A 16,864-nucleotide genomic window follows, 5' to 3' on the forward strand; every position below is an offset into this window, starting at 1 on the left:
TGTGCATGAATCACAAAAAGTGAGTATACAGGTACAGCAATTCATCAGGAACGCAAATGGAATGTTGGCCTTTATTGCAAGGGGGATAGAGTATAAAAGCAGAGAAGTCCTGCTACAACTGTACAGGGTATTGTTGAGAACACAGTTGGAGTACTGCATACAGTTCTGTTCTCCTTATTTAAGGAAGGATCATCATCATCATCATCATAGGCAGTCCCTCGGAATCGAGGAAGACTTGCTTCCACTCTTAACATGAGTTCTTCGGTGGCTGTACAGTCTAATACGAGAACCACAGTCTCTGTCACAGGTGAAGCAGATAGTGGTTGAGGGAAGGGGAGGGCCAAGGAAGGAAGGATATGCTTGCATTGGAGGCAGTTCAGAGAAGGTTCACTAGGTTGATTCCGGAGATGAGGGGGGTTGACTTATGAAGAAAGCTTCAGCATGTTGGGCCTACACTCATTGGGGTTCAGAAAAATGAGAGGTGATCTTATTGAAATGTATAAGATTATGAGCGGGCTTGACAAGGTGGATGCAGAGAGGATGTTTCCACTTGTGGGGGAATCTAGAACTAGGGGGCATCATTTCAGAATAAGGGGTCGCCCATTTAGAACTGAGATGAGGAGGAATTTATTCTCTCAGAGGGTCGTAAAGCTGTGAAATTCTCTGCCCCAGAGAGCTGTGGAGGCTGGGTCATTAAATATATTTAAGGTGGAAACAGAAAGATTTTTGAGTGATAAGGGAGTGAAGGGATATGGGGAGATGGCAGGAAAGTGGAGCTGAGCCCAAGATCAGATCAGCCATGATCTTATTGAATGGTAGAGCAGGTTCGAGGGGCCAAATGGCCCACTTCTGCTCCTAATGCTTATGTTCTTATGTTCTTTTGTTCTTACAGTGTTTGGCGTCAGTTGTATTTGACGTGCTCGGTTGGTGCGAGTTGTGTCACCACTGCAGTCAACTCCCTCCACTCATACTTGTTGTTGTTGTTGTTGCAAAACTAGGGGCCATTAATATAAGATAGTTACTAATAAATCCAATAGGGAATTCAGGAGAAACTTCTTTATTCAGAAAGTGGGGAGAAGGTACAACTTGCCTCCACAAGGAGTAATTGAGGCGACTAGCATAGATGCATTTAAGGGGATGCTAGATAAACACATGAGGGAGAAAGGAATAGGAGGATATTCTGATAGGGTCAGAAGAAGAGGGGTGGGTGGGGACCTGTGTGGATCATAAACACAGGCAGGGACTAGTTGGGCCGAATGGCTTGTTTCTGAGCTATAAATTCTGTGTACTCTTGCTGTTTCCTGTCCTCCTATGCCTCTTCTCTTCTGCTCATATCTGTTTTTCTATTCTTTTCTTCCTTCTTTCTCTGAGCTCTTCTGTTTTTGTCTCCTTTTTTAAAAAAAATTCCTTTTGAGTCAGCTGTGGCTCAGTAGGTAGCACTCTATCCTCTGAATCAGAAGGTTGTAGGTTATATGCTCAAAGTCCAGGAACTTTGAGCATATAAATCTAGGCTGAGACCCTATTGCAGTACTGAGGAAGTGCTGCACTGTTGGAGGTGCCATCTTTCAGGTGAGACATTAAACCAATGCCCCTTCTGCCCTCTCAGTTGGACGTAAAAGATCCCATGACACAATTTCGAATAAGAGCAGGGGAGTTATCCCCGGTGTCCTGGCCAATATTAATCCCTCAATCAACATAACAAAAACAGATTATCTGGTCATTATCACTTTGCTGTTTGTGGGAGTTTGCCGTGCGCAAATCGGCTGCCACGTTTCCTACATTACAACAGTGACTGCACTTCAAAAGTACTTGATTGGCTGTAAAGTGCTTTGAGACATCGGGTGGTCATGAAAGGCGCTATATAAATGCAAGTCTTTCTTTTTGAGTGGGAGGTGATTGGTGGAGGAGAGGGGAAGGGACATGCTGAAGGGTGCAGGTTGTATTTTCTGGTAGTGGGTGTATAAATGATGCAGCTTGTAGACATTAAAGGCAATCTTACATCCATTATCACGTCACTTTATCTCTGTTGTTTCCTTTCCACCCCTCACTCCAATTGCATTGCATAACTCTTTCCCTTCCTAATAACTTCTTCCCAACAACCCCCTACCCTTCACAGTACTCCCTCATTTCTATTGTGTTCCTTGCCCCATTTCCTTTCACATTACTCCCTCTTGATCTTATTGCCCATACTCCTTGCTGTCACGTGGCCTTTCCTGCTGCCAAATGCTCCATTACCTACCTCTCACCCTTCAACAACCTCCTAGTCCCTTTAACGCCATCACCTCCAAGTTCCCCTCCAAGTCACGTATCCTTCTGACTTTGTCATATTCCTTGCTGGATCAAAATCCTGGAATTCCCCACCTAACAGTATTGTGGAAGCTCTTTGGTCCCATCCCCTGCATTCCTCAACCTATATCCCTTCCCTCATACACTTTACCAACAGTCCTCCATCTACCTTGCCAACACTAGCCTCATGCAAAACTCTCATTTCCTTATCACTTTTTCCTTTCCCTGCAACAACTTTATTGCATACCCCCCGCTACACATCTTCCTCCTTCCAACAACCTGATGTTGAAGCCCTTTCCAGCTTCCTGTTCTCCCAGCTCCTCTGACAAGCCCCTCAATCTTCATTGGTTTCCAGTGCTGGAACACTGACAAAGAAGAAGTTGTTCATTTGAAGAACTGGGGGTGGGGGGGCGGGGGAGGAGGTGGGGGAGGTGTGAGTGGGGAGATCAAGTGTGAGGTTGGGCATGTGTGAAATGGGGAGGTGGGTTTGAGGCCCCGAGGCCTGATGGCTGGTTGGGTCAGCAGTTGAAATGGCACAATGCAGATGCGTGTCAAATTTGGCAAGAAGTTTAAATAGTGGGTGCGGGAGCGAGGTTGGAGAGCCCGAGTACTAAATTCCTGCAGTGGGGAGGATAGCCAGGCCTGTATAGGTGGCTAAAAAAGTAAGTGAAAATACTATCAATGGCAAGAATTAAAAGCTAGAATAATCAGCAGGGAAGCCCAGGCTGCTGGTGATCCCCCGTGGGGCTGACGAGCAGTGAGCAGTAGTAAGAGACAATGAAGCAGAAGAACACAGGAAGACATAAGGGAGTTGAGGTGAAGTGACAGAAGAGACCAAAGGTAGAGCAGGTCAAGAACAGGGGTTTCTGAGAAAACATTGTCATCAGTCACTGTCACCCAGAGCAGAGGGAAGAAGGGAATCCAAGGTGTGCCTGACCTCGAGTCACATGAGAGAGCTATACATGCTTTATGTGTTTCAAGGGTAATTAAGCTGACACTTAGTCAGTTATTATTGAAAAGTGATCCTATTAAAAATGCCATGAATATTGAAGTAGAATATGCACCTGGATAACTGGTGACATATGATGAGGACCGAGATGAGGAGAACTTCTTCACCCAGAGAGTGGTGAACCTGTGGAATTCTCTACCACAGAAAGTTGTTGAGGCCAATTCGCTAAATATATTCAAAAAGGAGTTAGATGTAGTCCTTAGGGGGATCAAGGGTATGGCGAGAAAGCAGGAATGGGGTACTGAAGTTGCATGTTCAGCCATGAACTCATTGAATGGCGGTGCAGGCTCGGAGGGCTGAATGGCCTACTCCTGCATCTATTTTCTATGTTTCTATGTTTCTATATGTGAATCTCAGTACTGATTTCTATTTCTTGTTTATCAAGTTTCTCCTCTCGTCTCCTGAAGTGGTCTCATTCCATGGCTGCCAGTAGCTCCATATACCTTACTCAAGTGGCTATTCTTCACGGGGGTTCGTAGACAATGAGGATCCAGCAAGATATTTTGCTGCAGATGACATGACAGCTGAGCCTAATCTTGTCTTTATCCAATATCCACACAGGTGACCCTTTCAGCTGGGGTCTCTGGACAGCGAACATGAATGGAAATCTCAGTTTCTATCTCCTGAAGCTGAGGATTTTGAGTCAGGAGAAAAGGGAAGAAAATAGAAATAAATAGAAAGATTAGGAAAAGTGACGAGGTTAGAAGTAAAAGGACATGTATTAAAACCATAAGGTAATGGTTAGTCCAATTAGGCTAATCCTTCGTGAGCAAAGTACGAAACACTAGTAGGAGTAAAATTGGCCTTTGGCAGAGGCATGAAATGGGTTTATGAGGAATCAGCAGGCCATTTTACACCGCAGCCTCTTTTCTTTTATCCTGAAGTCAATAGAAAATTAAATTGTGCGCGGTGTAAAGCAATCTGCTATTTTGCTCTGAGTTCGTTTCACACTACTGGTAAAGGCCAATTTCACTTACTAAGAATATAAGTGCCATGTGGACCATCAGATGACTTTGCTGAGATCCAAAAGAAAGCCCCTAGGTATGTCATTTGTATAACTCTGTTCGAAAGCATAATGTTATTCTTTGTGAATTTATACTTTTTAAAAAGACCTGGAAAAATATCTAGTTAGGAGCACAATAAAGAATTATAAAGGTAAATATGGAAAGAGATAGTTAAAATGCTGCATGGAACATGATGGATCTGAAACCAAAAAAGGGACCTGGTCTGCCATGTTCAGCATTATACACAAGGCTAGTTAGGTATTCTGGGATTTTGCCTGGTTGCCTTTGAGGGTTTGGAAGAAAGTTTGCAGAAACGTTCTTCACAGATTAAATGGGCTGTGGTGAACCTATGACTGAGATCCTTGGTGATATGAGATGGAGTTTGTGTCAAACACCAAAAACTATGGCCTTAATATTCTGGATGTTAAGTTGAAGTATGTTTTGGTTCATCCAACACTTGAATCACCCAGGCAGTCCAAGAACATAGAAGCGATCATGGGATCAAGAGAGTGGTGCAGAGAAATAGCTGAGTATCATCAGCACACGTATGAATGCTAACCCAGGCCTAGACATTCTGAACCTGCCTCCTTGATGGAGTGTATCTTTGGTGGGGTAGGACTACCACTGCCATTTAGATGCCCCAAGACCCCTGCCGTATTCCTGGCCGTGCATCTCCAACCTCTGCAGGAATTGTGATAATCTGCAGGCAGAAATCTAAGCAGCCAGGGAGCTGCCTTTGTAAATGGGGAAGAAATTGGGGTCATTTGCGCCTCTCGTTAATGCCCATGGGGGGGCATTAATGGGGCACAAATTACTTTGAGACCGGGCACAGTGCCGCCAATGACTCCTGCTAAATTCGGCGGGAGTCTAGCGGCGGCGTTATGGTGTTACACCCCCATCTCCTGCTCTCGGAGATCGTGACAACATTGCCGTGCACAGCGAGCGCTGACAGAGACACATACTGGGCAGCTGGGCGCTAGTGGGGCGAAATCTACAGGGGAGCTGGCCGGCTGCTCCTGAAAAAATTGTCAACTTTTCTTTTCCGCACCGGTGCTGATTTGGATGCGGGGTCCGTACCGCAATCGCTCAGCCTGGCACTCTCCTTGAGTGCTGGAGCTGATCGCGTGGCACCCCCACTCCCTGGTGATCCAGATAGGACCCTTTTTATTATGCAGAGTATGCAGCTTGGGCCCTTCACTTTAAATCCAGTGCTTGGCGCTGCTCAGCCGTAAGCCCCGCTCCTGAGCCATGCACTCCACTACCGTCCCAGAAAGGAAGTGGAGCGCTTGAGACCCCAATTTATCGCAAGAGACGAGATTTCAGCCCCTGGTGTTACCTCCCGCAAACGAAGCCCCCAAACATAGAAACGTAGAAATTTACAGCGCAGAAGGAGGCCATTCCGGGCCAACGTGTCCGCGCCGGCCGTCAAAGAGCCACATGGCCCTTGGTCAGCAGCCCTAAAGGTTACATATAAATCTATGAACAATGACGGAAAGGCAAAGAGCACCCAGCCCAACCAATCCGCCTCACCACAACTGCGACACCCTTATATTGAAACATTCTGCACTCCACCCCAACCGGAGCCATGTGATCTCCTGGGAGAGGCAAAAAAAACAGATAAAAACCCAGGCCAATTTAGAGAGAAAAAATCTGGGAAAATTCCTCTCCGACCCATCCATGCAATCGAAACTAGTCCAGGAGATCACCCTGGCCGTATTCTATTCCCTGCAGTACTTATCATTATATCTGCTCCGTCCAACAAAAGGCCATCCAGTCTAATCCCAATTACCAGCTCTAGGTCCGTAACCCTGCAGGTTACTGCACTTTAAGTGCCCAACCAACCATCTCAAGTGAGGGTTTCTGCATCCACCACTCTTCCAGGCAGCGAATTCCAGATCCCCACAACCCTCTGCGTAAAGAAGAATCCCCTCAAATCCCTTCAAAATCATCCACCAACCACCTTAAAATTATGCCCCCTCGGAATAAACCCCTCCACCAATGGAAATAGACCCTTACTATCCATTATGTCCAGGCCCCTAAATATTTTATACACCTCAATGAGGTCTCCTCTCAACCTCCTCTATTCCAATGAGAACAAACCCAGCCTCTCCAATCTGTCCTCATAACTAAGATTCTCCATTCCAGGCAGCATCCGAATAAATCTCCTCTGCACCCTCTCTAGTGTAATCACGTCCTTCCTATAATATGATGACTAGAACTGCACGCAATACTCCAGCTGTGGCCTAACCAAAGTATTATACAATTTAAGCATAACCTCCCTGCTCTTATATTCTATACCTCAGCCAATAAAGGCAAGCATTCCGTATGCCTTCTTAACCACCTTATCCACCTGGCCTGCTACTTTCAGGGATCTGTGGACAAGCACTCCAAGGTCCCTTTGTTCAGCTACACTATTAAGTTGCCTACCGCTTAATGTGTATACCCTTTCTTTATTAGCACTTCCAAAGTGCTTCACCTCACACTTTTCAGAATTAAATTCCATTTGCCACTGCTCTGCCCACCTGACCAGTCGATTGATATCCTCCTGCAGCTTATGACATTCCTCTTCATTATCAACCAAACTGCCAATTTTAGTGTCGTCTGCAAACTTCTTAATCATACTCCCTATATTCAAATCTAATTCTGAAATATACTGTTATGTATGGAGAAAGAGTCAGACTGAACACTGTGAGCTTAAAGTAAAGTGTGACCTGAGTCTTTTATTGCAGGTCTCCAGAGTGCCTCTCCAACCTGTGAGGCCTCCTTAAATACCTGTGCTCCCATTGGATTATGGGATCCCTTGGGACTCCAGGGGATGAGCCCTCTGGTGGCTGTACAGAGTGTATACAAGTATACATATATAACAGCACTCCCCCCAACCCCATCAAAGTCAATAGTGTAACTATTTACAATGTGAGTCGATCTGGGGCCCTTCTTGTCCTGGTTGATCGTCTCGGTGTGAAAGCTGGTGTTGGAGAATCAATTGTTGGGCCCTCGCTGGGCTGCTGTGCAGCTGGCCTTGCTGGGCTGTCTGGTGTGGTGGGTCCTGCTGGGCTGCTGTGGATGATGGGTTCTGCTTCATGACCAACCGTTGCCACTGGTGTGTATGTTGGGGGGGGATCAAAGAACATAGGGTCCAGAGTGGGTTGCTCAGGATAGTCCGTGAATCTGAGTTTGATTTCCGGTGAATGAGTCCATTTGAAAGGTTGATCCGAAACACCCTGCTCCCCTCTTTGGCCATGACAGTGCCGGGAAGCCACTTGGGACCTTGTCCATAATTCAATACAAATACAGGATCATTGATTTCAATCTTGCGTGACACATTTGCGCTATCATAGTATCTACTTTGTTGAAGCTGACTGCTCTCTACCTGTTCATGTAGATCAGGGTGAACTATCGAGAGCCTTGTCTTCAGTGCTCTTTTCATGAGCAGTTCAGCAGGTGGGATCCCAGTGAGCGAGTGGGGTCTCGTGCAGTAGCTAAGCAGGACTCGGGATAAACGAGTCTGCAGTGAGCCTTCTATTACCCTCTTCAAGCCCTGCTTGATGGTTTGCAATGCTCTCTCCGTCTAACCATTGGACGCTGGTTTAAACGGGGCAGATGTGACATGTTTGATCCCATTGCGGGTCATGAATTCTTTGAACTCAGCACTGGTAAAACATGGCCCGTTGTCGCTCGCCAGGACATCGGGTAGACCGTGTGTGGCAAACATGGCTCGCAGGCTTTCAGTAGTGGCAGCGGACGTGCTAGCCGACATTATATCACATTCAATCCATTTGGAATACGCATTTACAACGACAAGGAACATTTTATCCAAGAACGGACCTGCATAGTCGACGTGTATCCTAGACCACGGTTTGGAGGGCCAAGACCATAAGCTTAGCGGCGCTTCCCTGGGTGCATTGCTTAATTGCGATCATGTATTATATCTGTGAATGCAGGATTCTTAAGTTCGCATCAATATCGGGCCACCACACATGGGCTCTGGCTATCGCTTTCATCATTACGATGCCTGGATGGGTACTGTGGAGGTCATTGATGAAGGTGTCTCTGCCCTTCTTGGGAACCACTACTCGATTTCCCCACAGAAGGCAGGCTGCCTGTATGGACATTTCATCTTTGCGTTGCTGGAATGGCTTTATCACTTCCTGCATTTCCACTGGGACATTGGACCAGCTCCCATGAAGCACACAGTTTTTGACTAGGGACAATAAGAGGTCATGACTTGTCCAGGTTTTGATCTGCCGGGCAGTGACGGGTGATTGCTCACTCTCAAATGCTTCCATAACCATGGCTAAATCTGCGGGCTGCGCCATTTCCACCGCCATGGTGGGCAATGGCAGTCTGCTGAGAGCATCGGCGCAGTTTCTGTGCCTGGCCTGTGGCAGATAGCGTAGTTGTATGCGGACAACGTGAGCGCCCATCTCTGGATGCGGGCTGAACCATTGGTATTTATCCCTTTACTCTCAGAAAACAGGGATATGAGTGGCTTATGGTCAGTTTCCAATTCGAATTTTAGCCCAAAGATATTGATGCATTTTCTTTACCTCATTGACACACGCTAATGCTTGTTTTTCAATCATGCTGTTGGCTCTCTCAGCCTTAGACAGACTCTTGGATGTGTAAGCAACCAATTGCAGTTTCCCAAAATCATTAGCTTGTTGCAATACACACCCGACGCCATATGACGACGCATCACATGCTAGTACCAAACACTTACTTGGATCATAAAACACAAGCAATTTGTTTGAGCATAACAATTTTCTCACTTTTACAAAGGCATTTTCTTGGCTTTTGCCCAATGCCCTTTCGTCCCCTTTTCGCAGTGGTTCTAACAGTGTGCTGAGACCCGGTAAGAAGTTACCGAAGTAGCCCAGGAGTCCCAGAAACAACCTCAGCTCCGTCACGTTCTGTGGCCTCGGTGCGTTCTCGATTGCCTCTGTCTTCGAGTTGGTGGGCCTGATGCCGTCCACCGCAATCCTCCTTCCCAAGAACTCCACTTCAGGCGCCAGGAAAACACACTTCAAGCATTTTAACCTGAGCCCCATGCGGTTGAGTCGACTAAGGACCTCCTCCAGGTTCTGCAGATGCTCAACTGTGTCCCAGCCTGTGAACAAGATATCATCCTGGAAGACCATGGTGTGCGGGACTGACTTCAGTAAACTTTCGATGTTTCTCTGGAATATTGCCGCCGCTGATCGAATTCCAAACGGGCATCTGTTATAAATAAAAAGACCTTTGTGCGTGTTGATGCAGGTGAGGCCCTTCGATGATTCCTCCAGTTCTTGCGTCATGTAGGCTGAGGTCAGATCCAGTTTCGTGAGCATCTTTCCTCCCGCCAGCGTTGCAAAGAGGTCATTGACCTTTGATAGTGGGTATTGATCCTACAGGGAGAAACGATTTGTAACCGTCACAGATTCTAACAGTGCCCTCTCCCTTGAGGACTGAGACAATAGGACTGGCCCACTTGTTGAACTCGATGGATGAAATGATGCCCTCTCTTTGCAGCCGGTCTAGCTCGATCTCTACCCTTTCTCTCATCATGTATGGTACTGCTCTCGCCTTGTGATGAATGGATCGCACCCCCGAAATTAGGTGGATCTGCACTTTTGCTCCTTGTATTTCCCGATGCCTGGTTCGAACAGCGAAGGAAATTTGTTTAAGACCTGGGCACATGAAGTGTCATCAGCGATGATAGCGCTTGGACATCGTCTCGGTTTCAGCGTATTGTTCCCAGCCAGCTCCTGCCGAGCAGCGTGGGACCATCGCCCGGTACCATCCAGAGTGGTAGCTTGTGTACCGCTCCATCGTAGGAGACCTTTACAGTAACACTGCCGATTACGGGAATCAGTTTTTTTGTGTAAGTTCTTAGTTTCGTGCGAACTGGAGTTAAGACTAGCCTTGAGGCCTTGCTGCACCACAATCCTTCAAAATTCTTTTTGCCCATGATGGACTGGCTCATGCCCGTGTCTAGCACCATTCACACCGGGAGTCCATTTAGTTCAACATTCAACATTATCGGGGGACAATTCATGGTGAATGTTTGCACCTCATGTACCTCTGCCTCCTCGGTCAGAGGCTCTGGTTCGTCGTGATCCTCCATGGATCTGTCCTCCTCTGCAACATGGTATTTTGTAGGATTAACAGGATTTGCAGCTCACCTGCACATACGTTGGAGGTGTCCCATTGTTCCACAGCCCTTGTAAACATACCCTTTGAATCGGCATGAATGGAAACTATGATCACCCCCGCAGTGCCAACAAGGTGTTAATGGCCTTGCATTCATCACCCTTGATGGTGGACTCTGAGACATCTGCGGACATGCAGCTGCAGACATGTGTGACCTGCCCTGTATGTTGCGATTTGAAAACAACATTAATTTGTTCACAGTACTTGTAGCAGCACTTGTGTGCTGAGAGATTTGCTTAGTATTGTCACTGGTGGCAATGAACACCTGGGCTATCGCTATGGCCTTGCTCAAGGTTGGGGTCTCTACAGTCAAAAGTTTGCAAAGTATGGTTTCGTGGCCAGTGCCAAGTATGAAAAAGTCTCTGAGTGTGTGCTCCAAGTGTCCTTCAAATTCGCAATGTCCTGCAAAGTGTCTTAGCTCGGCGACATAACTCGCCAATTCCTGGACTTCAGACCTTTTGTAAGTGTAGAACTGGTATCTCGCCATCAGAACGCTTTCCTTCAGGTTCAAATGCTCTCGGATCAGTGTGCACAAATCATCGTATGATTTCTCCGTGGGTTTCGCTGGAGTAAACAGATTTTTCATGAGGCCATACGTTGGTGTCCCACTGATGGTGAGGAGGATCGCCCTTCGTTTGGCAACATTCTCTTCTCCATTTCGCTCATTGGCTACGAAGTATTGGTCAAGTCGCTTCACAAAAGTTTCCCAATCATCTCCCTCTGAGAATTTCTCCAGGATGCCCACTATTCTCTGCATCTTTGGGTTCGCTTTCTGTATCTCATCGCCACTTGTTATGTATGGAGAAAGAGTCAGACTGAACACTGTGAGCTTAATGTAAAGTGTGACCTTAGTCTTTTATTGCAGGTCTCCAGACTGCCTCTCCAACCTGTGAGGCCTCCTTAAATACCTGTGCTCCCAAGGGATTTTGGGATCCCTTGGGACTCCAGTGGATGAGCCCTCTGGTGGCTGTACAGAGTATATACAAGTATACACAGATAACATTTACCACATAATGCAAGGATCCCAGTACTGAGTCCTGCAGAACCCCACTGGAAACATCTTTCCAGTCACAAAAACATCCACCAATCATTACCCTTTGCTTCCTACTTCCAAGCCAATTTTGGATATAACTTGCCACTTTGCCCTGTATCCCATGGGCTTTAACCTTCATGACCAGTCTACCATGTGCGACCTTATTAAAGGTTTTGCTAAAGTTCATTTATACTACATCGTATGCACTACCCTCAACCACCCTCTTGCTTACCTCCTCAAAAAAATCAAGTTAGTGAGACACGATCTTCCCTAAACAAACCCGTGCTGACTGTCCCTAATTAATCCTTGCCTCACCAAATGCAGATTTAGCCTGTCTTTCAGGATTTTTTCAAATAATTTTCCCACCACTGATGTTAGGCTGGCAGGCCTGTAATTACTCAGCCGATCCCTTTCTCCAATCCTCCGGCACCATGCCCAGGTCCAAAGAGGGCTGGAGAATGATAGATAGAAACATAGAAAATAGGTGCAGGAGTAGGCCATTCGGCCCTTCTAGCCTGCACCGCCATTCAATGAGTTCATGGCTGAACATGCAACTTCAGTACCCCATTCCTGCTCTCTCGCCATACCCCTTGATACCCCTAGTAGTAAGAACTTCATCTAATTACTTTTTGAATATATTTAGTGAATTGGCCTCAACAACTTTCTGTGGTAGAGAATTCCACAGGTTCACCACTCTCTAGGTGAAGAAGTTTCTCCTCATCTCGGTCCTAAATGGCTTACCCCTTATCCTTAGACTGTGACCCCTGGTTCTGGACTTCGCCAACATTGGGAACATTCTTCCTGCATCTAATCTGTCTGAACCCATCAGAATTTTAAACGTTTCTATGAGGTCCCTTCTCATTCTTCTGAACTCCAGTAAATACAAGCCCAGTTGATCCAGTCTTTCTTGATATGTCAGTCCCGCCATCCCGGGAATCAGTCTGCTGAACCTTCGCTGGACTCCCTCAATAGCAAGAATGTCCTTCCTCAAGTTAGGAGACCAAAACTGTACACAATACTCCAGGTGTGGCCTCACCAAGGCCCTGTACAACTGTAGCAACACCTCCCTGCCCCTGTACTCAAATCCCCTCGCTATGAAGGCCAACATGCCGTTTGCTTTCTAAACCGCCTGCTGTACCTGCATGCCAACCTTCAATGACTGATGTACCATGACACCCAGGTCTCGTTGCACCTCCCCTTTTCCTAATCTGTCACCATTCAGATAATAGTCTGTCTCCCTGTTTTTACCACCAAAGTGGATAACCTCACATTTATCCACATTATACTTCATCTGCCATGCATTTGCCCACTCACCTAACCTATCCAAATCACTCTGCAGCCTCATAGCATCCTCCTCGCAGCTCACACTTAGTGTCATCCGCAAATTTGGAGATACTACATTTAAACCCCTCATCTAAATCATTAATGTACAGTGTAAACAGCTGGGGCCCCAGCACAGAACCTTGCGGTACCCCACTAGTCACTGCCTGCCATTCTGAAAAGTACCCATTTACTCCTACTCTTTGCTTCCTGTCTGACAACCAGTTCTCAATCCATGTCAGCACACTATCCCCAATCCCATGTGCTTTAACTTTGCACATTAATCTCTTGTGTGGGACCTTGTCGAAAGCCTTCTGAAAGTCCAAATATACCACATCAACTGGTTCTCCCTTGTCCACTCTACTGGAAACATCCTCAAAAAATTCCAGAAGATTTGTCAAGCATGATTTCCCTTTCACAAATCCATGCTGATTTGGACCTATCATGTCACCTCTTTCCAAATGCGCTGCTATGACATCCTTAATAATTGATTCCATCATTTTACCCACTACTGAGGTCAGGCTGACCGGTCTATAATTCCCTGTTTTCTCTCTCCCTCCTTTTTTAAAAAGTGGGGTTACATTGGCTACCCTCCACTCGATAGGAACTGATCCAGAGTCAATGGAATGTTGGGAAATGACTGTCAATGCATCCGCTATTTCCAAGGCCACCTCCTTAAGTACTCTGGGATGCAGTCCATCAGGCCCTGGGGATTTATCGGTCTTCAATCCTATCAATTTCCCCAACATAATTTCCCTACTAATAAGGATTTCCCTCAGTTCCTCCTCCTTACTAGACTCTCTGACTCCTTTTATATCCGGAAGGTTGTTTGTGTCCCCCTTAGTGAATACCGAACCAAAGTACTTGTTCAATTGGTCTGCCATTTCTTTGTTCCCCGTTGTGACTTCCCCTGATTCTGACTGCAGGGGACCTACATTTGTCTTTACTAACCTTTTTCTCTTTACATATCTATAGAAACTTTTGCAATCCGTCTTAATGTTCCCTGCAAGCTTCTTCTCGTACTCCATTTTCCCTGCCCTAATCAAGCCCTTTGTCCTCTTCTGCTGAGTTCTAAATTTCTCCCAGTCCCCGGGTTCGCTGCTATTTCTGGCCAATTTGTATGCCACTTCCTTGGCTTTAATACTATCCCTGATTTCCCTTGATAGCCACGGTTGAGCCACCTTCCCTTTTTTATTTTTACGCCAGACAGGAATGTACAATTGTTGTAGTTCATCCATGCGGTCTCTAAATGTCTGCCATTGCCCACCCACAGTCAACCCCTTAAGTATCATTCGCCAATCTATCCTAGCCAATTCACGCCTCATACCTTCAAAGTTACCCTTCTTTAAGTTCTGGACCATGGTCTCTGAATTAACTGTTTCATTCTCCATCCTAATGCAGAATTCCACCATATTATGGTCACTCTTCCCCAAGGGGCCTCGCACAACGAGATTGCTAATTAATCCTCTCTCATTACACAACACCCAGTCTAAGATGGCCTCCCCCCTAGTTGGTTCCTCGACATATTGGTCTAGAAAACCATCCCTTATGCATTCCAGGAAATCCTCCTCCACCGTATTGCTTCCAGTTTGGTTAGCCCAATCTATGTGCATATTAAAGTCACCCATGATAACTGCTGCACCTTTATTGCATGCACCCCTAATTTCCTGTTTGATGCCCTCCCCAACATCATGACTACTGTTTGGAGGTCTGTACACAATTCCCACTAACGTTTTTTGCCCTTTGGTGTTCTGCAGCTCTACCCATATAGATTCCACATCATCCAAGCTAATGTGCTTCCTAACTATTGCATTAATCTCCTCTTTAACCAGCAATGCTACCCCACCTCCTTTTCCTTTTGTTCTATCCTTCCTGAATGTTGAGTACCCCTGGATGTTGAGTTCCCAGCCCTGATCATCCTGGAGCCACGTCTCTGTAATCCCAATCACATCATATTTGTTAACATCTATTTGCACAGTTAATTCATTCACCTTATTACGGATATTCCTTGCATTAAGACACAAAGCCTTCAGGCTTATTTTTTTAACACTCTTTGTCCTTTTAGAATTTTGCTGTACAGTGGCCCTTTTTGTTCTTTGCCTTGGGTTTCTCTGCCTGCTATTTCCTCTTTTACTTTGCTCAACAGCCTGGGATGCATTTCATCCGGGCCTGGGGAATTATCTACTTTCAAAGCTGCTAAACCCCTTAATACTTCCTCTCTCGCTATATTTATTTCATCCAGAATATCTTACTCCTCCTTGATAGCAGTATCTGCATTGCCCCTTTCTTTTGTGAAAACAGATGCAAAATTTTCGTTAAGAACCCTCCCAACATCTTCCGCCTCCACATGAAGATTACCCTTATGGTCTCTAATAGGCCCTACCCTTTCTTTAGTTACCCTCTTGCTCTTAATATATTTATAGAACATCTTTGGGTTTTCTTTAATTTTACTGGCCAAGAATTTTTCATGCTCTCTCTTAGCATTCCTAATATCCTTTTTAATTTTGCATCTTAACTTTCTATATTCCTCTAAAGATTCTATAGTATATAGCCGTTTACATAGGACACAAGCGTCCCTTTTTTTCTTAATCCTCTAAGTCCCTAGACATCCAGGGGGCTCTAGAATTATTTTTCCCAGCCCTTTTCTTTAAGGGCACAAGCCTTCCAGATCGCTTCCTTAAATGCCTCCCACTGTTCCGACACTGATTTACCCACAAGTAGCTGTTTCCAGTCCACCATGGCCAAATCACTCCTTAACTTAGCAAAATTAGCTTTTCCACAATTCGGAACTTTTATTCCAGGCCTATTCTTGTCCTTATCCATAACCAACTTGAATCTGACTGAATTTTGGTCACTGGCACTTAAGTGGTCTCCCACTAATACCCCTTCAACCTGCTCAGCTTCATTCCCCAAAACTAAATCCAAGACCGCCCCCTTTCGTATTGGGCTTGCTACATACTGACTAAAAAAGTTCTCTTGAATGCATTTCAAGAATTTAGCACCCTCTATACCGTTTACACTAAATTTGTCCCAATCAATATTTGGATAGTTAAAATCCCCTACTATTACTGCCCTATGGTTTTTGGACTTCACCGCAATTTGCCTACATATTTGCTCCTCTATGTCCCTCCCACTGTTTGGGGGTCTATAATACACGCCCAGAAGTGTGATCACCCCTTTTTTATTTTTCAATTCGACCCATATGGCCTCATTTGATGATCCCTCTAACATATCATCCGTCCTCACCGCTGTAATAGTTTCTTTAATCAGTACCGCAACTCCCCCCCCCCCCATCAACTAAAGTATTTAATTTCCATGATGGGGCCTGTGCATGGCTACATTCTAAGAGCACTTGCACAGGCCTCTGAAAGTTGGATTTTGGAGGACAGTAGTCGGTCTCTGCGTTCAGCATTTGAGAATGCAACTGGAAGGAAACATGGCAAAGACTATATTTCTCCAATCAGCATAATGTTAACATACCCCCTTCCTCCCCCAATCTGGCCAGGTCTGCTGGGCACCGATGGAAGTGGAGCCCAGAATATGATGAGGAGGTGGTAATGTGTTGGAGCTCAGTGCTCAGTATTGCTCTGCATCCGTCTGTCCCAGATCCACCGAAAAAGTGTCAGGGGAGGGTTGGAATGCCCGGGCCCGAAATAAGTGGAGGATGTAACCAAGGGGCAGCACAGAGATACGGAAAAGGAGGCAAAGCATAGATTTTTGCAGGCCTCCTAAAGTGATTATGCGGAGCCAGGAAGAGAATCTATTGCATGAGATAAATGGGAACCTATGCAGGGAGACAGAGGGAAGTAGAATGGGGGCAGAAGCAAAAGATAGAAAGAAGAAAAGTAAAAGTGGAGGGTAGAGAAACCTAAGGCAAAAAGCAAAAAGGGCCACATTGCAGCAAAATTCTAAAAGGGCAAAGTGTGTTAGGAAGACAAGCCTGAAGGCTCTGTGCCTCAATGCGAGAAGTATTCAGAATAAGGTGGACAAATTAACTGTGCAGATAGCAGTTAACGGGTATGA

At 45.9% G+C, this 16,864-nt stretch overlaps 1 protein-coding gene across 1 annotated transcript in view; it reads right to left on the bottom strand.

The window, feature by feature from the left end:
- Window positions 1-9,437, bottom strand: part of LOC139228734 (sporozoite surface protein 2-like) — a 50,551-nt gene extending 41,114 nt beyond the window's left edge. Inside the window, exon 1 of the mRNA XM_070860042.1 lies at window positions 9,337-9,437. Within this exon, the coding sequence (XP_070716143.1) occupies window positions 9,337-9,437 (101 nt within the window). The remainder of the gene's footprint in view (window positions 1-9,336) is intronic.
- Window positions 9,438-16,864: the final 7,427 nt, after the last annotated feature.

Source organism: Pristiophorus japonicus, chromosome 2, assembly GCF_044704955.1.
Source record: "Pristiophorus japonicus isolate sPriJap1 chromosome 2, sPriJap1.hap1, whole genome shotgun sequence".
NCBI lineage: Eukaryota > Metazoa > Chordata > Chondrichthyes > Pristiophoridae > Pristiophorus > Pristiophorus japonicus.